Genomic DNA, 23233 nt, shown 5'->3' with positions numbered 1-23233 from the left:
TCTGGATCTTGAAACAGGGGTGAGGCATAGGGCAAGGACTTAAAGGCTCTGGTTTGCAGCACCTTTGTAGTGACAGTGGCATCGTTCCCCCCTCACTTGCTGCAGTGGAGCTCTTCGTGGATTTTAGCGCCTGGTAAAGCTGTGCTTTCCACGCTGTTTACTATCCCACAGCTTCCTCCCCTCCCGCGTCCCTATTTAAGGGACGGGGAGCACCGCTTCCCTGAACACGGCCGGGGGAGGTGAGGGGAAGAGCGCCAGGAAACGCAGGAGCCGCCCAGGAGGTGCCCCTGGATGGCGGGAACGCCTCGCGCGGGGGAGGGCAGCCCCTAACGGCCGCCGCGCGGCCGCGCCCGCCTCAAGCCCTCGGGAGCGGCCCGCGGCCCGCTCAGCCGCGCGTCCTTCCACCAGCGAGCCGAGGCGTGCCGGGTGCGAGGGCGCCTCAGCCCCGCCCCGCTTCCACACCGCTTCCCCTCTTTCCCAACGCTTCTTCCTCCCCGCCCCGCTCAGCCGGCTGCCCCCACGCCGCCACTGGGACGCCCGAGGCAACCCTCCTCCCCGCCCCGCCCGGCCGCAGGCAGCAGGGCGGCGGCGGCAGCGGCCACACGCGCCGCAGCGCGCATGCGCGCCCTCGCCCGCCAGCCGCAGCGCGAGGCGGGAAGGGGAAGGCGGCGGCGGCGGCGGCGCGCGCGCGATCGCGGCGAGGGGTGGGGCGGGAGGCGGCGCGAGGGGGCGGGGCCGGCGCGAGCCACGCCCCGTCTAGCTGGCGCCGGCCGGGGCAGCCCGCGGCGGCGGCGGCGGACGCAGCTTCCACGGGACGGAGGCGGCGCCGGCGCTGCAGCCGCGCGGGGGAGGAGGAGGAGGAGGAGGAAGGGGCGGCGAGGCGCGAGCGGGGGCTCGCCCAGCGCAGCCCGCGGTGGGGCCGGGGCGCGAGAAGCGCTGAGACCCACGAGGGCGAAGTTTGTGAGCTGCCCCGCGGCGGCGGCGGCGGGGGCCGGAGGCCGCGGCGGCGGCGGGAGCATGAGAGGTCCGGCCCGGCCTCGCCGCTTCTGCGCGCTGGCTGGGAAGGGCCGGTGCCCGCGGCGGTGAGCGGCGGCGGCGCGGTGCCCGCGAGCCGCCTCGGAGCCCCGAGATCGGCCCGCGGGGCGGGAGGGCGGGCGGCCCTCGCGGGGTACGCGGCGCTTCGCCTTGCGGCGCAGCTCGGCGCAGCTCGGCTCGGAGGCCCGAGCGAGGTGGCCCTGGCGGCGCCAGCGCGCATGGAGGGGCCGGGGCCCGCCGAGGCTCCGTGAGCGCCGCGGGACAGCGCCGCCGCGCCGCGCGTCTGCCGCCTGCTGCCGGCCGCGGCCGCCTCGTCCGCGAATAAACTTTTCCCGTGGGCGCGGAGGATGGAGCCTCCCGGAATGGATTACTTCTGCGATCAGGTACAGCAGAAGGACGTGGGCCGCAGGCTGCAAGTCGGGCAGGAGCTGCTGGAGTACCTGAGCGATGCGGCCAGGTCCCCCGAGCTCGAGCAGGACCCGCAGCGCCTGGACAGGGTGATCGACGAGCTGGCGGGGTGGGTCAACTCCAGCAATTTCAAGGTAAGGCTGGTTGGGGAGGCTCGGTGCGGGCAGCATGATTCATCATGGTGGGGAGGGGCCGAGCCCCGAGTTACTTTTCGATCGGAAAGGAGCGGAAATAAGAGTGCGGGGATACCTGGTTCTGTTCCCCTTCACGCCGAGAGATTTGGAAATTCCTGGGGTGGGGTTAGCTAACGTTATTTTTTTATTCTTTCTATTTTCCCGTTCTAGAAAAAAGATAGTGGTTTTTTTGTTTATTTGTTTTTTTGCTTTTATGCTTGCCTAAAGAAACGCTTCATCTCATTGAATAAAGAATATTTTTTCTAGATCAGATTTTGTGTTTTATATTCTGAAACAGGGAATTTTTTTTTTCTACCACTCCCTATGTATGATGTCTGTATTTGGGTGTAATGTTTCATGGGATTGCCATTATTTTCTGTAGGCCGTGAAGAATGCTGTTTTGGTGATTTCCTGTTACGCTGTGTGTGTTTTACAGAATTTAATGAGTGATTTGCTGCTTTGGGTTCCCCTTGTAAATTTAAAAATTGTTGATGATGTTCTTAGGGTACTTTGTTGTACACGAGAAGTTATGTAGTATCTTTACAGCAACTCAATGATGACTCACGCTTCGCTTTTTTTTTGTGTGTGCATTTTTGGCTGAGCTTCAGGAAGACAGTAATTATGTTGGACATGTGGGGGAGCACCATTTTTAAATTTTGCTGGTGTTGGTCAGCCAACAAAAGGATTGACAAGGTAGTTATATTATCAAGGGCAATCGTGTTCGCCTTAGCATTTTTTTTTTTTTTTTGGTGCGGTATATGATTGTGATTGCTTTGCGCTTCCGTCATCTGGTGGCAGTGTTGTTCTGCAGTGCTGATCTCGGGTCTTTTAACTGAAAATAAGATCCGCCCTTTGGTGGGCACATACTCCCGAAGTTGTTACCTTGTCTACAAAAATAATGGATTTACAGCTAGGACTTCTGGACTCGACGTGTACTAATGTTACTGTAATCTATTCTGTTTGCTTAAACTGAGGAAGCAAGTAGTCTTTTTAGTCCTTTAACTTTACAATTCTGTGCACGTCACAGTGTTTGCACTTAATGCTTATGAGATTGAGATCTCAAAATCAGGTTCAATTCTCTTTGCCTGTATGATTTATTTATTGGAAGCATATCTGTTATTAAAGATCAGGTCAGTTTGAGAAATAACTTATGTTGGCTGAGTATAATTTGATTTGCTTTTAAATCCCTAATCTTAGGGCAGATGTTGGTGACAACTATTAATGTGAAACATAGGCAAGTTTTTAAAAGTACCCTTTGGACATACGGAGGAACTGGATGCATCTAGGTTATCCTGTTGAGATAAATAGAAGTTGTTTCCTGCACTTTTAAATCGACAAAATTGGGAGTTAATACTTGAAACCCACCTTTCAAGATGTATTTTTCATAAAGCAGTGACTCCTGCTTGCTGTTAATGTGACACTACTCCTTGGCTTTTGGGACTCTAAGTAAATAAGGAATATTAAATACTCCAGATGAGCTTGTACTATTATGACTGAGGCTTGTGAAGAGTGCTACAGATTTTAAGAGTAGTATATTAAAAACAGATTGCATAATAATGTAAGACCTTTCTTCTGTTCCATACATCCACTTAGTGGTAGGTCTTTGTGCATGCAAAGTTCTTCAGAAGATGTCATATATGTAATGTTAGTTGCAAGAGTGCAATTGCTACCCAGAATCAGTGTCAGTCTTGAATTATTTCAACGTTCCTATCTATAGTGGTGATTTGCTAGCATCTGATGCTTCAAAATGAGAATCAGGAATCTTCTGGAGAACTGTGGTTTGCATCTGCATGTATATATTATCTTATACAAGCACAGATGTTATATTTAAATGTTAGATTTTAGTTTGTTGTTAAACTCATGAGCTGAAAGCCATCATAAGGTAATGAGTTTCACAGGCTTCCATGTATTTTCAAGGAAAATATTTAAAAAATAATCTTTAATTTTAATTATGGTATTTTTAATAGTTTGCTAGTGACCTTCTCCTTTGCTGAGGGATGGATATATAGAACATTTGAAAATTCTCTTTATCATCTCTTCCTATGTTTTGCTAAGGCCTTGCAGGTCTTCAAAGCCCTGGAGTAATTAATCCCTCCCTGTTGACATGGCTGTCTGTGAGATTGAGAAGTGAGATTGGCTGGCAACTGGTTTATTTATCAGAACTGCTGAGCTAGATGAGTGACAAGTGGGGAGTATGGGAGGAAGTTTTGAGAGGGTGTATTTTTTCCATTATAGGTGACAATTATGGGTGATGAACAACTAATGAATCTGGCTTTGTATTTTTTCCCCCCTTTCTGAGAAAGCTCAGATCTTACATGCAGTGTGCTCCATGCAGCACTGACCATTCTGAAAGAGAGGGTGCATGGTCTGGGAGCTCCAGGGTCAACCTCGTGCTGTGTCTGAAAAAAAGAAAAACTTATCTGAAATGTTGCTTTAGGAAGTCTGTGCCTCACATACCAGAAGGGAAAGGAACTGGAGGGAATAGGAATTGAGAGGGTTGCTTTGACTGACTTGATAACTAATGGGGAAAAGAGAATCAGGGTTCAGTAAACAAATATAGACTCATTACTGGAAAGGATGAATGAATCTGCCTCAAAGAGATGCCAGCCACTTAAACAGTACTTTTGCATTTCTGAAGTCTGCACCTATTTATAGGGTTTAATAAACAAAACTAATGAGTTTCAAACTAAGAACAGCAGATAGATGAACTCAGAATTTTTCCTATCTTACTGAAACAGAGAATGCAATTGCCAGTTTCTAACTCACTGATAGATCAGAAAGATGGGATTAAGAATATGTATTAACTCATTTGCTAATGGGGTGGAATACTAGTGGAAGCTTGTAGCAGAACACAGGTAATCTCCGTAGAGAAGCAGATAAATTATCTTTAAAGCATGCCCTTACTGGGGTGTTACAGGGACTTTGGTCAGAATACCTATCAAAGTTCTTATACCATTAGTAAAAGCATAGCTTCTAAAAACTATTCAAAATCTTGCAACACCAGGGAATACATGCAAGATATATGTAATTTTGCTTTTATTTTGGACCTCTTTAGAATGAAAGAGTTAATCTCAGAAATTGGTTGGTTAGCATCCCAGTATCATGATCTGGTTATGTTTCATATTAGTTGGGACTTTCCTCTTTTTTCTTATAAAGCTTTGTGTTCTCAGAAAGGCTGGATTCTGGATCTCTGGATTTCTTATCTTTGTAATAGATATTATGTTTTATCTGTGAGCCGCAGTAGGCTCACAAATAAGAAATGGTCACTTTTATGTCAGAGCAGCAGATTGATTACCATGCAGAAAGAACAATCTATTTTCATGCTTTTTATATCTGAGAGCATGGATGATCTGTTTCTTTTGGAAAATCTTTGGAATATCTTTAATTCTTTGCTTTCTGTAGAGTGGGACTTTATTAGCTTTGTTCAGATCACAACACCAAATGTGTAGGGAGGCTAAAATACCAGTATTGCTATTATTGAATTTTTGTATTTCTGTGATTTTTTTTTTTTTTTTTTTTTTTTTTTTTTTGGATTTGTCCTTAATTCAACAAAAAGACCACCAGGAGGAGCTTTTAGTTTCCAGAGAGGAAGGAAAGCATGAATCTCAACCTTGCAAATACTTAAGACATAAGTAGTTAGGACTCTGTTTGAAGTCCTGGCAAAGGTTGAAACTAGAATTCAAAATTTACTTGGGCGAATTAGAGATGCAGAGATCTACCGAAAAAAGGGAACTTCAGAAATGTCAAGTGTGAAGTCCTGCATTTTGGCAAGAATAATTAAATGCAGGATGCAGAACGTGATTAAGTAGCAGCTCATAAGAAAATACATGGATTATTTTGGATTAGAAGTTGAATGCAAGTCAACATATGCTGCAGAAAAGGCAAATGATGAACTGAGTAGTACAAAGAGCACTGTAACCTGCACAACAGAAAAACAGAATAAATGAGGAGGTTCCTCCCAACATGTATTTTTCAGTTACCATATAGATCCCTGTATTTCCCTAGTCTTCATTAAGAAATATTGGTAAATTAAATGTCTTTTCCTGTTGATGAAGAAATGTTCGACTTTGATCTCTTTACTGAGTTTCAGTTTTTCTTTCTGTTTTGTTACATTATCTTGGTTGCGTGGAAATTACTATCTTTATTTCTATATAATTGGAGTAAGTGAACTTTCAGGCTTTCTAGTTATGACTTGACCTGTCCATGTGTGCCCAGGAATCCAATTTTAGTTTTCAAGCTCAATGATCCAGTTCTTTTTCTTGAGCCATAGGTGGTATTTTTCATGTGTTATTTATGTTCTAGTCATAGAATGTGAATAAACAATCAAAGGTTAATTGGATAGATCAAGCAGATCTCCAGAAGAGGATGGGGGAAGATTTGCAAGAAACTAATTATTTTAAGTTTAGTTGAAACTGGTTTTGTCCAACCTTAAGTAAGAAATATCAAACATATAATTTTCAAATTCTCAGGGATTTGCCTTCTGAAGTGGAATTTACAGTTCTTGGTTAGTTTATAGTTTCAAAGTTTGTAACCCAGCCTAATCATAATCCCTGTTTAAAAAAGCTGCTCTGCTTCTGCCTTGGCCATGCATTGTCACCTTTGTTCTTGAAGCAGTGTGTGTGTGTGTGTGTGTGTGTGTATACACACACATAGACATATCTATATAGATATGCATGTATTTGTGTGTGTGTGTGTATATATATACACACACGAGTGTATATATGTATATATACACTGTGTATATATACACGCACACATATGTAGATAGATATAGATCTATAGATGTATTTCTTGTGGATTAGTTTTTCAGTATTTCAGCAAGCTGTTTTGGCCAGTGCTATAGGAGATTTATGTGCAGCAGATCAAATGCACGTGCAAGTCGAGAAGGACAACCGGACTGTTTCTTTTCATGGCAGCCTGCAGTGTAATTGCATTTGCTGTGACATGAGACCGCCTTAGCCAAGCCCTGTGCAGGGGAGAAGTACATTCTTCAGAATGGAATTCATGACAGTCAATATGTGTGAGCCGTAGTTCGACATGCATTTTTTAGCAGCATTGCTGATTTAAGCAGTTTCTTTCCCTGGCTGCCGAGTTCTGATAGTGCGTCATCCCTTCATTGCTCCAGTGGGGATGTGAAGCTGCACAGTAGACAGGCTCAGGGAAGGGATCTGGTTGAGAAAATGCATTGGCTTGTTTGCCAGTCAGATTGGTTTCCTAAACTGGGTTATGATTCAGCTGCATAAACACTTGTCCCCTCACAGCAGAGGACCTGATGCAGGGGTAGGAATAACTGGCAGAAAATGGGAGTCACTGAATGTTTAATAACCACAGTTTTGACAAAAGGATATGGGAGAGGAAAAAGAGAGCATGGGCACAACAAGCATTACATTCTTTTGGAAGTACAAAGTTTAAAATGAAGTACTATAGTAAAAATTTTAAATTTAATATTTCCAAGAGAAATATATAAATCTCATTGTCTTCCTGCTGAGTCCTGCTTTTCAAGAGAGTTGTTCTTTTTTTTTTTCTTTTTTTTTCTCCTGCAGCAAGTAACATTTAAGCTAGATCCATCTCAAAAAGAAAAGGGCTTAAGGTGTCGGGTATTACATGATCACATTTGTGTTTTGTCCTCACTGTCCGTGGAACAATGGATATGAAAATATATGGTAATGGTCAAAGAATAAACATTTGACATATCCTCATTTGGTGGCTGAATTTATTTATTTTATTAATGTTTTCATTACCACCCTCCCACCCCCATCCTCCTGCATGCAGCTCCTTGGAAAGCTTTTCTATCAGGCTATCTAAATTAGAGGATATTCTTTGTTCAAAAAGAAGTTCAATTTAAGTTTATATATAGAACTGAGCTGTTACTTAGCCTGTTTTTCATATGTCTTCATAGGAAAAAACCCTAGTTATTCCCATAGTAGATCAGTGTGGAAGTAGTACACTGCAATTCTGCGGAGTTAATTTGGGAGTATCAATCATTGTTGTCCACAGAATGGAAAATAATTCTGAATGATGCTGTTGTCTGAATTTAAGTAAATTTGAAGATTATAGGAGATTTTGAAAGAGTAAAAAGTAGTAAACATTTAATAGTGTTACATTAACACATGATCTTCAAGGTTTTGATTGGGTAGATATTTTCTGGTTAATGAGCAGAAAATTTTTGTTACAATTCTTATGGGAAAGGGCAGGTAGGTAGAGTTTGTGTAAACTTTGAGGTTTTTTGACAGCATTAGGTTTGCTTGTTTTGGCTGCTATTCAGAAGAGGTCAAAATAACAAGGATCCAGATCTATGCCTGTGGAGAAGGACCTCTGAAGAAACCAGGCCTTTTCAGCAGCAAAGTTTTACTCATAAGTCTCTGAATAAATACGGGTAATTCATTCAGGCATGGTCTGCTAGTGTGGTTTCTTAAACTGCAATGCTGAAATGATTTGTGGTCAGTCATCACAGAAAGACTAAGAAAAGAAGATTATCGTAACTGAGGAAGCTTGGTAGTCTGTACTCCCTTTCCAGACAGTGGTGGCTGCAGTTGATGCATGGTTTTGTATGTAGTAAAGAGTTGACTCTTTTGGCCCCAGTCTTTGGGGTTCTCAGTTTTTAGTCCAAACTGTAGTTGCAAAACATTGCTTTAAAGTCAATAAACTTTAATTGTAGATAGAGGAGGCTCTGCATTTACTAAAGAACTCTAGCATTGCCTTTTTTTTTTCTCCACGCTTTTTTAATCTGTGTGTTTCAGTACCAAAAAGGAATACGCAGTGAAATGTCAGTCTTCAGTTACATGTTGCTTCCCTCTACTTACTGCTTAAACTGCTGAGCATGAAGACTTTCTGGTAGATTACCAGTAGGCTCTCTCTGTCCTTACAGTATGGAGACATATGATACATACGAAAACACATTATAGACTTCTTTGAAAGTGAGTGCTGTATGTACTGTAGAAGATGAAGGAAACCAGAGAATGGAAATAATGCTTTCTTATCTGCTAGAATATCTAAAGTATAGATGATGCATTTGATAGCTTCAGCAGCTGGGACTGCAATTTCAGCAGAGTCAGCAGAGTGGCTGCCTGGCTGATGCAGAATGGGAAGGTTGCAGCAATGCACTTTCTTGTACAAGGAAGAAGAGTCTGAAAATGACCTGGCTGGGACTGAAGAAGAGCTTGGGAGGGAGAAACAGCCTAGGGAAATGGAAGCTTTGTTCTGCCCATAGAACTAGGTGCAGTCGTTGGTATCTGGATGATAGTTTGGGTTACGAGGGTGCGTGGGATGAGTCAAGAGGGTAGGTCTCAGAAGTTGTTGATCTGGAGAAAACTGGAGTGGAAACAAGGAGAAAGCTGTTGAGTATCCTACAAAATAGGAAAATAGGAATGTATTCAGAGAGGTGAATAAAGTGGGCAAGCAGTAAGAAACTTAAAGTGAAGCAGAAGAGAGTTACCAATGACCAGAATCGTAGCTATGACAGGAAGCCCAATTGCTCAATAATTTTACAATATAAAGTAAATCTCTCCACTACAGGAACTTGATGGAAGTTCCTTTTGACCTTCTCTACCTCATAGTTTAAAAAAAAAAAAAAAAAAAAAAAAAAAAAAAAAAAAAGCTTCAGATCCAAGGACACCCACAACTCCAATTCAAGTAAGCTTAAATTTCTTTTCTGCTGTGAATCACAAAGGTGGTAGTTAAAAGCATCAAAAAACAATGAGCTGTTGAATCAATCTCAATGTGCAAACCTACAACTACTCATGCTTCCAAGTCTTGAAACGTATATTCTGTACCACTTACCAGTGCCTTTCTAGGTGTCAGGCAAAAGGCTTAATGTATACATTGAGTAAGACATAGGTCCAACAATTTTTATCTCTGAAAAAATAACCCCCTATTTAAGCTAGTAGGAAGAGCCACAGTAATGGTGAGAGGCTTCTCTGCTCGTAGCAGAGATCCCCTATGGCTTCTCACTCTTCCTCATAGTGTCTGAGAGCTTGGAACTTTTTTATCTTGAGGATCAGTTCTGCCTCAACTTGGTGGTTTTCTTGAATGAAGCTCTTACGACCCCAAACCAAATGATAATCCTTGCTCACTGTAGTGTTCTCAGGACTGCTGTGCTGTGTAGCGCTACTTGAATACTGAATGGATGATACCTGCCAGAAGGTGCTGAAATTTAGAACGTTGCATACCAAACAGAGGAGTGTGGAGACTGATTTACAAAAACTATTGATGGTAGTTTATTTGGTATGTTCTGTGGTAGTATGCTTCAGCAAAATTCAGCTGGCTTTTTTTTTTTTTTTTTTTTTTTTTTTGAATTGCGGAATGGGAGGGAGCCAACCTGAGGTCAGTCACATCATACTGTCTCACCCTACAAGTATTATATATTTTTCTTTTCAAAGTGGCAGGCCTCTGGCCATTATAGTGGACTCTGTATGACCTAAAGGGATAACTCATGTTATACAAGGTTGCTCTGTATAGCCTTAGTAACCTGTTCCCCTACCTCTTATCTGTAAATACTGCGTGTTTAGTAGCTGTTAGAGGATTTCATAGCACAGTGTAAGTTAGTTTTGCAATTGTAAAAGCCAAGGTTAGTCTCATGTCTCATTCTGACTAAGCAAGGTAACTTTTTCAAAGCTTTATACTTGTGCAATATAAACAATATATTTTCATACAGTAAGGACATCACAAGACAAAATTACTCATCAGGATATTTATGTTGATAGTATTTACCAAGGTGACTTTTGCACAGTAATTAGTGAAATAGAACCCTTACTGTGTTCTTCAAGCAAGTAATTGATAGACTTTTAGTTACAAAGAACCAATGCCATATTGGCAACTGCTTGAATGGTTAATCAAGATAAATGTGATTCTTGCATTGTAAGAAGTGATTGAACTTTATCTATTCACAAGGATACAGAAACATGGAGTGTGCAGGCAGTATCTCGGTGGGTGCTTTTGAACAAAACAAAGTATTCTTACACGAATGAAATGCAGGTGATCGGAATCTTTGTTGGCAGTAACAGTCACAATAGGATAAATAGCCAATTCTCTGATTGTGGAGGTTCAGATCTTCCGTATGGTTACTGTTTTTGTAAAAAAACAGACTGAAAAAAACCTAGAGGCTACCCTTGGAGGAATTCATTAAAAATACTCTTCATCTTATTAACAGCTCTTCTTTGGGATCAGTAAAGAGCGTATCTGTTACTTAAAAAAAAATCTAGATAGATATCTCCTTTATATCTGTATCTGTCTATCTTATCTAAATCTTTAAAACTCTGAACCACTGTTGTTCAGAAATGTAGAAGTCTTAAAGACGATTTACAGAAACAACTGAAGTTGTGGAGGAGAGAGAGAGAGAGAGAGTGCCAAAGCACCCCTACAGAAAGAAAGGCTGCAGTTTGTGCACGAATTGATACCAGAGTACTTGCACAGGAAAGGTACTTTGAAAGTTTTCACTGGAAGAAAAGTCTAAGGTGGATCTTGTAGTCAAAACCAGATCCATAAGAAAGCAGAATATATACTCCGAAGAAGTTTCCTATTAATTTGTGTCAGGTATCCTCCTTTCCCTTGAGATTTTGTCTCAAGTGTTGTATAATTTGAGAATCTGGAAAAGAGTATTGAAGAAAAGAACTTCTGGGAAGACTCAATATTACTATAAAGGCTATTTTATGTATGAATTTTTTGTCTCAATAAGCTATAAATTATGATCTTCTGTTACCTTGTCCATCTAACTCTTACATGCAGTCATTTGTTGGAACATATTAATTTCAGCCAGTGATGCTTTTTGCAGTTATAAAACTGAGTAAATCTGCAAGTGACTGGTACTGAATTTGGTACCTTCTGCTTACTGGGAGGTCTGCTCTGCCAATACTGAATGACTTAATACTTGTTTAATTATGTGCTTGTTTCAGAATTACGTGTTTGCTTCAGAATGGCATTCTGTGGGGAGCCTATTGGTCTAGTTTCTTGTGAAAACAAAGCTTACGTGATCCTCTGTGTGGGCTGCGTGTTTTCACAGTAATATCTCTTCAAGTTGTTTTTGACTGGTTGGCTAGTTTGGACAAATTTTGGCAGATAAGGGTCTTAAGGAAGACTGTTCTTGAAGCAAATGTGGTTCCAAGTTTTATGAAAATAGGCAGTAGAGGGGAGTGATTCTATGCATGTCTTCGTGGGCAAAAATTACAGTGTGGGTATACATCTCAACAGAGCATAGAGAATTCATTTGGAGGAAATGCCCTTACAAATGCCCAAGCTTCAGAAGGTGCCTCCTTTGATATTGGTGTCTTCATAGACAACAAATTCAGTCGTCAGATGTGATAATGTGCTGATGTTCAAAAAAAACTGTCTTAAGAAGCTGAGAATAAAGTCCTGGTACAGTGTGCAGGATACTTAAGAGGAAAGAAAAATGACATCCAGACTTGTTGAAGTTATTTGGTTGAATTGATCATTTCTGATACTATTTTCTGTTTCTGAATTAGTAGATACTGTCTTCTTTCACCATCAAAGATGGGATATTTCTCACAACCACAGCTGTATTTTGAATAAGAGCAAATGAAGAAAAATAAAACTTCCCTAGCTTAAGAAGCAGGTCAATGAATGGTGTGGTCTGAACTGCTAGGGGAATTAGCAGCATTAGCTTCTCTTGCTTGCTTTCTTTTGGGAGTTGGGAAAATAAGTTGACAGACTCAGGTAAGCTCTGGGAAGCTGTTTTGAACTTTGTCTTTCCAGCCTGTATTCCCTCTCAAAGTTGTTGAATGCAAGTTTTATTTTGAAATTAATTTAGGACTTATGTTGAAGGGTTTGATCTGTTTGCTTTTTGTTTTAAGCTGTTTGCTTTTCTTTTGAGTTTGGGTATGTTTCCTTACAGAATCTTAGGAGCCTGGTGGAGGAGATGAGGCTAAAATAGTATGGCTGTTGTGATGCATAATACTTGTTCCAAAAGAGTTTTGATTACCAATTACTGCTGAGCTGAACTCCTGGGAATCATCTTTTAAAGAAAACGGGGAATAGAACTGCAGTCATAATATATAATCCAGACAAAAATGAAGAACTTTTCCAGAGTCCTTAATCCTCTTATTAATCTGAATTTTTATCATCTGTAGTTGGAAGTACATTAAAACATTGAATTTCTAACACTTATTTTCTTTCTGTGCTAAACAAGTACTGAAAAATCTGAACAGCACTAGTATATGAAAATATTTCTGAACTATTCCAGACTTCCTGAAAACTTTGTTTTAATCAAAGATTTTTGGAATTATCAGCTCTCTATTAGAATTTTCATTATCTTTAGACTGATACAGTGTTTCAGCATGTTTGCATGTATGTTCGTAATTTCTTTTAAAATAAAGATTCTTCAGTAATATGTTTTGTATATCTAATGTTTTTGTTTCAACAGGTGGCATTACTGGGATTAGATGTTTTAGGTGCCTTTGCCGACAGACTATCAGGACGCTTTAAATCCTATATAGGAACCAGTAAGTAAAATACAACTTTCTTTTTTCCTCTTAAAATGAAAAGGTAGAAGACATACTTTTTTGTGTTCATTGAAGCAATGATAGGTGAAACATGCTGAAAACCTTCTGATCTAAATATAGTTTAAAACAGAGTCTGAGGATGTAAATGTATTGGCAGAATTTAGGGATCTCGTTGTCATTGGATTATAAATAATTCTTACAATAGCTTGGAAATACTTGCTGGTCATGTAATTATTCATCTGTAGATGGCTGTTGCATTTTTTTTTTTTTAATTCCAGGAATGTCTTTCTGTAACTAGCTTCATGCTATACATTTGCTTACCATATCCCAAGATGGTCTTATCTGATAATGGCACTGGAACATAAGAGTTATTTTTAACTTGTATTAAAGACTGGAGGTTTTATTTGTAGATCATCTTAATTAGTGTCTTATTTTTGCTGAAGTTTGTGTCCTCAGAGAGGATGATGCAGTCTATTTCCTGCTAGATAACTGGACTTTAGCTTTCAGTAGTGTAAACTTCGAGGAAAAAAAAAAAAAAGACTAGCATGAAATGTTTACTTGAATGAATTTCAAGTTAATGAATCTACATGTATTTGAGTATAAAATAGTTGTTCTCAGAAGTATGAGCAAACTTATCTGTTCAATTCAGTTCCTTGGTTGCTGTTCTTGAGAAGAGATTGTGATACTACAGCATTAACATTACTGTTTTGTCTTTGTCTATTTTTACCAGAAATTTCTAGTTAAATGTCCTTTTCCAAAATTTGTCTGGATTATGTTGCAACTTCCTTGTTCCCACATCCCCAGCTCAAATTGTCTGTCAAAAGCTTCTCGTTTCTTAAGTTTCTACATTTGTGTTTAAAAGTCGAGAAATCAGTGTCAACTTGAAAATTTAGAAATACGTAGTTTGTGACAAGTTACTAACTCAGTTAAATTAAAGCGTGTTTCAGGAGTCTGTAGAATACTCTTTCTACTTCAGTACAGTGTTACAAAATTTAGATCTGTTGCAGAGGATTTTTGTTTGACTGGTTGGTTTTGTACAGGAGTAGTGTCAGGAGACATATTTCAGAAATAACTTCTAGAAAAGCTGAGGAATAGTACTGCCTTCAACTGGAATTAGTCTTCTGAGCATCTCTAAAATAAAGACCTGTAGAGTGTGTTATGCTAAATATACAAGTCACTGTTGTGCATGGTCAGCTATACGTAAGCATAACAGGTGCAGAAAGGTCAGTATTAGTGAAGGCAGGAAATAATTATTTTCTTATTTCTTACTATTTTGAAGAGTGATTTGTGTGTGTTCTGTTTGGTTGGTAGCTATCTCACCAAACCTTATGGGAAGACTCTAGATAAAAACTTTTGACAATAAAGCAGTAATACAAAAACTTTGTTGTAAATACCTGAAAGTGTAGGTATTTGGAGATTCATAAGAGTAATGAAAAGCTGACTGGTGAGTAAGAAAACTGCTTCCCCAAATGATGCTTTCAGAACCAACAGCTTTCCAAATCATACTAGTATGATATGCTTTGTTTGTTGTAAGAAAATCTCAAAATTTGTTCTAAGAGTTGTGAGATCTAGCAGTTGTTCAAATTGTTAGTTGAATCACTGTTGCTCAAAACATAATTTGTTTCTGTTTTTATTAAAATTTCTTGGACTATTACTCTGTCTCAGCTTCTTAATGGTTGCTGGTTTCCTCATAGCATGTTTACTAAATAGATGCTTATAAATCCATAAGCTTTCCTAGCTTTTTTCAGCTCCTCATTTATGTATTTTATTGACTTTTACCTTTTGTGTTACCTATGTTATATGATTATATCAGTTAAATTTTTTATATAGAGAGTGTTTGTCAAATCAATAGGTCTTAATTTTATATTAGAGGCATGCCCTATCTGTCCATAAGAATGATGCCATAAGAAGGCAATGGTAAACCAAACCGATCCAACCCCACTCATAACCCCCCAACACACCCTGAAAGCAATTGCAATTCCACAAGATTTTTTTTAACGTGCTCATATTTTATGTATTGACGTGACTATAAATGAGCAAGACTCATTTACTGTTTGTGATGTGAAATCACTTCTTTGGCTTTTGATGTAGAGGGAAGAAGATGTGGATGTTATCCAGTAGTTTCTTACTGCATCCTGATCTGTGTGATACCATTACTGTATTGTACTCCTTATTCAGTCTTGCCAGATAGCTGATAAATTTGCTTATTAGGAGTCTAATATGGGGGGGGGGAACAACCCGAGCCAGCTCATGCAACTTTGAAATCCTCTGTCAAACCACGAAGGTTCGCGTAAGCATATTATGTTCTGTTGACTTTGCCAGTTTAGGCTCTAACACAATCCAAAAATGGCTCTGGTAAGTCAGACCAAAGACCAATGTCTGCAGTGACCCATTTGCAGGTGCCTAAAGAAGAAAGTAAGGACAGGACAAACATACAGTGAGAATGTCTTCAGTACGACCTAGTTGTCAGCAATTTTGCAGTTTAGGGTCAGCCAAGACAGAGATAATCTTTAGTGCCTAACCTGCTGCCCTTTCCTTCTACAAGTTTATCTAGCTGCCTTTTGAACCGTCATAGACCTTTGGCGTCCACAGCGTTCTGTAGTAATGCTTGATTGTACGTGATCTGAAAAAAATTCTTATTTATTTTTGGATTGGCTACCTGATAATTTAAATTAATGTTTGCTAGATCTCATATTAAAGAGGTGAGCTGTAATTTCTTATCACCATTGCCAGTCATGATTTTACGCATCTTTTTGTGCTTCTCATCTGCCATTATTCCCCCCCATTAAGAGTCCTGACCTAATGGTTTCTTATACGAAAGTTGTTACATATTTTTTAATGTTCATATTACCACTTTCAATACCATTCTATTGTAATGTTTTTGAGATGAAGCAGCCATCATGCTTTCATGCAGCATATGTGGCATAGTGATGTTTGTTTTCATTATGTCATTTTGGGTGGTAATTAGTAATAAGTTATTTGCTTGTTATGCTGCTACTGAAAATTGTAGAATATATCTACTGTAACATCCTAAGCTCTTTCCTGTGTAATGATAATGGGTCTAGATCTGTTATCTAGGGTGATGTCTCTTGCTGCCTGTACTATGCATTATTCCAAATTTATCATTGTGGTTCCACATAATGATTCCACATTAATTCCAGTAAGACTACTTTTGAGAATTATTTGAAAATCCATCTACGTTCTGTCAGCTGAGTTATCTTTGTCCGTGTGCACAACTGTTCTTCCAGAGGGGTCTTACAAGTGAGATATTGCATCTTTATGAAAGCTGTATTGTCCCTCTTCTGTTATGTTACAGCTTACTCTGTGTTTACCGAGCTCTTTACAGATGCTAGAGGAAACTTTTATTTCATAAGTCTGTTCTCTGCTACATCTCAATGATGAAAATTGCTTAGAAGTAGGAAAAAAGCCTCTTAAGAGAGTTTTTTGTTTTGTTTCTCTGAAACTGCTTTTACACAAAAATTCTATGGACAAACTGTGGGAAGGAATCTACTGATTATGCAAACTATGATTAAGCGTTTTTATATCTTAGTGGTTATGTGTTACATCTTATGATTAGAGTGCAGTTAGGGCACTATTTGATGTGACAATAGTTAATGCAGTGGGTAATCTTGTATTGCAGATTCACAATTCATACTGCTTACAAGAAGAGAAAATAAAGGTCACGATACTAAGCCTGAAAATGTTGGGAAATTTGAAAGCAAATGTTCCTCAATTAGATGACAAGATTGATATATGAACACAGGAAATCTTATTAGTATTTTATGTGGTAGGCATTTATTTCCTTCTGGTTTGGTCTAATAAATATAGTTATATTATTTTGGGAAAAGAAATATAATAGAACTTTTCCACCCAATTTAATTATTATTTTGAAATACTCAAAGTATAGTTAATTTCTGATTTGGTTACTGCAACAGTCATTGCATTCTCACTGAAGAGCAGGATTGCAGCATGGATATATCAGTGCAAGATGTATGTGTGAAGGACTTACTGTGTAAAGTTTTTGATTTTATAGCAATATTTTCCATCATAAAAGATAGGGAAATTTAAATGTGTTTTTGTCTTACAGAACAGCCTTAATTTTTGGCAACCCTGAGATGTTCTTATTTATGATTGTGAACTCTGGAAATTATAACATATTACCCAATCATAACATGTCAAAGTATGGTTTTTTTCCTTGTTTAATTTCAGTTATCATGGGGACAGTTTTCCTTCAAATACAGAGGAAAAACAGTCAATGTGGCTTCACACCCATAAAAATAGTAGGCTTTTTGCTAAGAAATAAAACACGTGCTTGCTTATTTATTCTGTCTGTCTTTACAGGCTACATGTAGACTGTAAATTAGATTTGGGCAAAGTCAATACAGCAGCTTCAAAACAGATGCTTTCCAAAGCTTTGAAGAGTGCGTTAATGATCTTTGCATTGAAGTACACTGCCTGGTAAGAGAGTTAATTCAGTTTCCCAGGCAACAATCTAATGTTACAGTAACTTTCTTTCAAGGTGTTATCCTTTTCTGATTAACCTTGCATGCTCTCTGCTGCTGACATCAGTGTTGGGAAATCTGGAGACGCAAATTAGGATATTATTATTATTTCCAGGGAAGATGCTTGAAAATACTTTACAAGCAATATATGTCAAAATATATGTTAGTTCATAAGCCTGGAGGAATAGGTTCTGGAAAAATAGAGCAGATTAAGGGGTATTTGGTACAGTGTTACATCTTGTAATATTTAATATTTCCTGACTAAACCAGAAGATTAAAACAGCTTATGTAAGAGTACATATTTACTCTGTCCTGCTCCATTTTCCCAGGTGATGGCATCAATAGTTAAAGTATTATATGTAAGAAGAAAAACTGAAAAAAATTTGTTACTTTTTCCTCTAGTTTTGTTTTCTAAAAGGAGTGAATGTGATCTTGCTCTCTTCCCCAATATCATTTACATATTGAGACTAATGACATGGTGTACTCTAGAATCCCAGATTACATAGGCTTATAGAACACCTAAACATAAAATCATGCATTAATTTAGATTGAAATGGACTTTTGGAGGTTGTGTGGCCCATGTCTCTTTTTAGAGCAGGGCTAGCCTCAAAAGTTAGACAAAACTTTGAAATTAAATGAAGTTGCTCAGTAAGTATAAAGCAAGCCTTTCTACTTATGTGAGGAAAAAAATTTGTCTCAAAGATAGTTTGTTGCATCTACGTGCAAGTCAGGTTTTTTTGTGACGTTGATTATTCATTTTGCTGCTTATTGACTTCAGGAAAAGCTATGCTAGGTATGTAATATAGGATTTTGTTCTTAAAAATATGTTGAATATTTTCTATTTTGAAAAAAAATAGAGATTTTTGAAGGAAGACTCAATTCTTTTGTGCTCTCCCTCCCCCCCCCCCAAGAATAGATATTTTGAGTATTTTCAAATTTAAATGAGAGTAATAACAACAACAAGAAAAACCCTGCAAATTTTCTGCAGCATCCCTGAAAGCCCTTTGGTTTCCTAAGGTTCCCTCTACAGTTAATGATCAGTGATTGGAATAACTTAAGCTGATTGATATTCATAGCTTATTTAAGCTGCAACTTGTGTTGTCTTGGTGATACTCTTTTACACTGCAATTAAATATATTTTTTTCTATATAGCCTTTTAAAGCTCTTTACATTATGGCTGGCAAGCATAGGAATTTATTAGTAGTATGACTTTCATCTGAAGTGATTGCTGCTAGACTGATAACCCCAGAATTAGAATATCTTCTGCTTACTATCTGTGGATGCTACACTGAAGAGGCCTGATTGCTGTATGACACCTGGAAATGCAGTGTCATCAGATAAAAGGTTTTGGTTTCTGTTTGGTTCTAATGAATATAGTGCTGTAAAAACTTAGCTCAGAGCTAAGATATTCATAAGATGACGTGGCCATGTGTTCTCTACTTTCTAGTTTTCCTGCTGGTCTAGTATATTCACCTCTCTAAAATCCTTGGACTCTCCTCTCATGTTACTCGAGACTGAGACCCTGATAGGTCCATGAATATCATAAGTGCAAATTTCTTTTGCTCTCCACTATCAGTGATGAATGATATACCTCATTAATCCAGTTAATGCTTACCTTAGTTACCCTTTGGAAAGACCCAGAGAGGCATGGTTATGTGTCTGAGGTAGCTATTGACTGAACTTAAATATTCAGGACCAGACTTCTTCTTAAGAGGGGAAGAGAGAAATATTAGAAGGGGAGCAGGGAGGCCCTTCTGGCCCCCTCACCTCTGAAAGCCTGTTCCGGGGCCTTTGTTTATGAGTAGTCTTTGCCAATGTTAGTCTGCCAGACTGGCCCCATTGCTGGCCGTGTAGGAGCCTCTGTGAGATTCCTTTCTCTCCTATGTATCTTACCCATAACAACAGTGACTGCTCTAGCTGCTGAGGCAGCTGTTTCCTCTCCTTTCTTTTTTATGTTGGCAGCAATTTAGTGCTGTTGCCTGAACTGGCAAAGTTTCTGAAAAAGCTAGAACGACACTGCTGCATAGGTTTAACCTCTGCTTCCCAAAGCCTTTCACTTTCAAGTCCAAAATGTGAAGTTGGGCTTTTTAGTAAGAGAATTTTTGCTAACACTGATGTTGATTTCTTGGGAAAGATTATTATTTGCTTAATATTTGGAGATTTTTGTAAGCCTTTGCAATTACAGCTCCAGGTGGAGCAGACATGGACTACCTAAAGCTGATCCATAGAAATGTGTAAGCATGAGAGAGTATACATAAAATGGACATTACAAAAAGTAGGTAAAAGTGTTCTAGAGAGATGGAATAAGGGGGGGAGCTGTGAGCAATAATACAAACTTAAAAGCTTATTTGTCTCATAACAGAAGGAACTCCTGTTAAAGTTTAACAAAAGGAAATTGTTTGTGCTACCTATGGCATTCACTGCTGCAGGGCATCATAGAGAAATGCTTAGGTTTGATGGTGGTGGTGGGGGGAGGTTAAAGAAATTGGGTACCTTTCTAGGCACTGACTTCTCTGACTTATTTATTTATCTTTTGTCCCAGTAGAGAAAATTAATATATAATCTCTCAAGGCCATACTCTAACTCTTCAGACTGTTTCTGGCCTTAACTATCGTATATGCTATTCAACTACTACCGATTAAAATAGTTACGTGAATTTGTATAAAATTAGTGTGTTTTAGGCTTACTGAGCCAGGAATAGGAAGACAATGATGAAAAAGAAACCAGTTGGGTAGTAAGCTGTGTCGGGATATATATATGGGTGTATATATACACATGCATTAACATGGGTAACTATTTATGCAGTTATAAAAGGAAGGATGGAAATAGCAGCTCAGTTGGAGCTGAATCAGGTGGAATTAATTTGTGTGCTATAGAATATGTTTACTAAAAAAGTTAAGTTTTGTTTTACTAAAATACAAAAGTTAAAAGTTTACTATAGCAATATAGAAATCTTAATAGGAAAAGCTCTGAATGGCTGATAGTGATAGGAGACTTTACAGTAAGCTAAAATATAATGAAAAGGCATATCCAATGGCGTGTAGTAGTTCTTGGCTATGCGAAGAATAACTAGCAACTCCACAAAGAGAATCAGATACTCATATATGTAGTGTATTTTTTTCTGCAAATAAGTAGAGATAAATAAAAGGAAAAAAAGTTGTCATGCCTTACTACATTTTCCCAAATTTCTTTGACCTAATTAAAGAAACTGGGTGACAGTGAAAATAAATTGGTTAAGATTAACATCAAAGAGTAGGAATGCATGAATTCATACTGAACATGGCAAAAGGCTATATACTTCACTGTTTAACTTGATAGGATGCTATCACTTTGAATACTGCCTCCAGGTATGGCCCTGTTTCTCCTTCCTCACCCTTCTTTAGCTTAAATAACGTCTGTTTGAGATTAAGTTGCACGCTGATGCTGAAAATGATCAAATGCATTCCTTTTCATTGCAGCATAATGAAGGACATCAATGAGGATGAGAAAGCATATAAAATTTAAATAAAAAGTATCAGCCAAAATGATAGTTCAATTGTATTTGGGGAAAAAAAAGATGGTGGTGGGAAGGTACTGTTCTTAGTGATTTATTTTTTTTGGTTATCGTGTGGGAGGTAATAGCACTCTAATCTTTTGAAGCAGAGACTTTAATTTTGTCAGAGGGTGCCCTTGTATTGCAGGTATGGCTTTTGCTGTCTCTGGTGAGGTTAGAAGTCTGCTTAAAGCTGGCCAGGTTATAAAACTTTTATAAAACTCAGTACGTGATGCCCAGTATTATTGTTATATTGCTAATATGCCCATATCTCCAGTGTCTGCTGTTGTTGAGTTGCTTACCTATCTCTTGACTCCTGCTGTCGGTAGATTTGTATGCATCATCTTCATTGAATGTCTGAGTATGTTCTCGCCTCGTTGTTTTGCCAGATAAAAGCTGACACAAGGTATGGGCTAGAGTAGGGAGGTGGGCAGCAGTGGTTGGGGTAGTGAGTAGGCAGAGCTGCTGCTATTAGTGGTAGTTTTGACTTACCCTGACTTAGAGCAAAAGCTAGTGTTGTGTGGCAGCCTCTGGAGCTCAACTGTAATTGCAGCCTTGGGCTGAGGGGAGGCTGCTTACCTGGCCCAGCAGTTACTTTTTGTTCTGTGAACTTGGCTGGACTGGGCTAGGGTGGAGCAAGGAGCAGCCAGGAGGCACTGAGTGCAGGTTGCACAGGAAGGCTGGAGAGCGGGGAGAAGAGAGGGACCAGCAGAACAGGTTACTGGAACACACTTGAGTGTCTTTAAAATGTGCAGATTTTTAAGTAGGGGGACATGCTTCCCACTAACGTCGTTCATGGAAAGCATAGCTAACACAATTCAGCTATTTTTCACTAATACAGAAAAAAGTAATAATATAAATAGCTCTCCCTAGACATTAATAACGTTGAGAGGAAAAAGTGATGAAGGCATTAGGAATTCAATTTGAAATATGTGTAGAGTTCTCTTTCAGCTCCTGGTTGAACATTCTGAAACTTCACAGATATGCAACCAACTTAAAATAATTTCCTGTTGAAGTTTATTCTTACAGAAAAGATGGACTACCAAAACTGAAAGCTAACTGGCGGTTGGCATCATGCAACAGCCTAATTTCCTTTTTTTAGTGTGCAAACAGAATATATTATAGGGTACCATATGTGGAGTCTTACAGAAACTTCATACTTAGAGAAAAAAATAATAATCTAGCCTGTAGACTTTTGGATACCTTGACAGCTCCAGCAGCTGATAGCCCCTTGGAGAGCTCTGTGAATGACAAAGTTCGGCGTGTTTACCAGCTGTGAGCACCGAAATCTGCAGACCGCGTCACAGCTTAGTTTAACTCGGTGATCTCATCCCTGTTCGGGCTGCCTAGCAGCTGTTCTCTGCGCTTGCTTTCGTGCTTTCAGCAGAGCCCTGGCGTCTGCAGTTCCAGGAACTGGCTCAGCGCGCCCTGGTTAGAGGAACCGTGTTCCAGCAGGGTTCGTGTTCACCGTGATTCCCGTCACTGGAGAAGTTTCTCAGTGTTTGTTTTGCTTCCTTGTTTGTAAAGCAAGGATTGTCTTAAAATGCCCAATATTCAAGCCACTGTAACAGAGGTCACCTGTACCTTATACGGGGTAGTGGGGAGAAAGAGTTTAACAGTGCTTGAAATAGTCTTACAAATATTGTGGGAGAGAAAGTATTCAGTGAGTATGTGAATAACTGGAAATTTAGGAGGGGTAAGTTGAGTACTCGCAGAATTCACTACTTTAGCTCTGAATAAGTTTTTTTTTTTTCCTGTATTCTCAAAAAAACAAAAACAAAAAGCAAACTGAGACTTGAACCAGTATAGCGAGATGTCTTGCACAGTGCTGATCTAACTATTCATCCAAATAACCTTCCTTAATATTGTAACATTATAATTACATCTGATCAGTGATACTGTTTGATAAGCAAATAAAAGATTTAGCAAGTCTTGCAATGATTTTCATTCTAATGATTTCTGATTTTTGGATATGAAATCATCAGCTATGGTGTAATTTCATTTAAATGTTGTTTTAAAAATTGTTTTAAAAGTAGTAACTTTTATTGATACTCCTGTAGGAACTCAGCCTTACTTCAGCATGATACCTCCTGTGAACAGGAGGATTTAAAAATTAAATTCTCATAATTA

The 23233-nt window shown here is 39.3% G+C and overlaps 1 protein-coding gene across 10 annotated transcripts in view; it reads left to right on the top strand.

Moving 5' to 3' along the window:
- Window positions 1-875: 875 nt before the first annotated feature.
- CLASP2 (cytoplasmic linker associated protein 2) overlaps window positions 876-23233 on the top strand; it is a 145023-nt gene continuing 122665 nt past the window's right edge. For all 10 annotated transcript variants that reach the window (XM_062569487.1, XM_062569484.1, XM_062569486.1 and 7 more), the window contains exons 1-2: window positions 876-1577; window positions 12991-13069. In XM_062569487.1, coding sequence (XP_062425471.1) covers window positions 1383-1577; window positions 12991-13069 — 274 coding nt within the window. In that variant the 5' untranslated portion in view covers window positions 876-1382. The remainder of the gene's footprint in view (window positions 1578-12990; window positions 13070-23233) is intronic.

This window comes from Rhea pennata, chromosome 2, assembly GCF_028389875.1.
Source record: "Rhea pennata isolate bPtePen1 chromosome 2, bPtePen1.pri, whole genome shotgun sequence".
Taxonomy (NCBI): Eukaryota; Metazoa; Chordata; class Aves; order Rheiformes; family Rheidae; genus Rhea; species Rhea pennata.
Note: the sequence above shows the minus strand (reverse complement) of the source record. Positions and strands in the feature narration are given on the sequence as shown.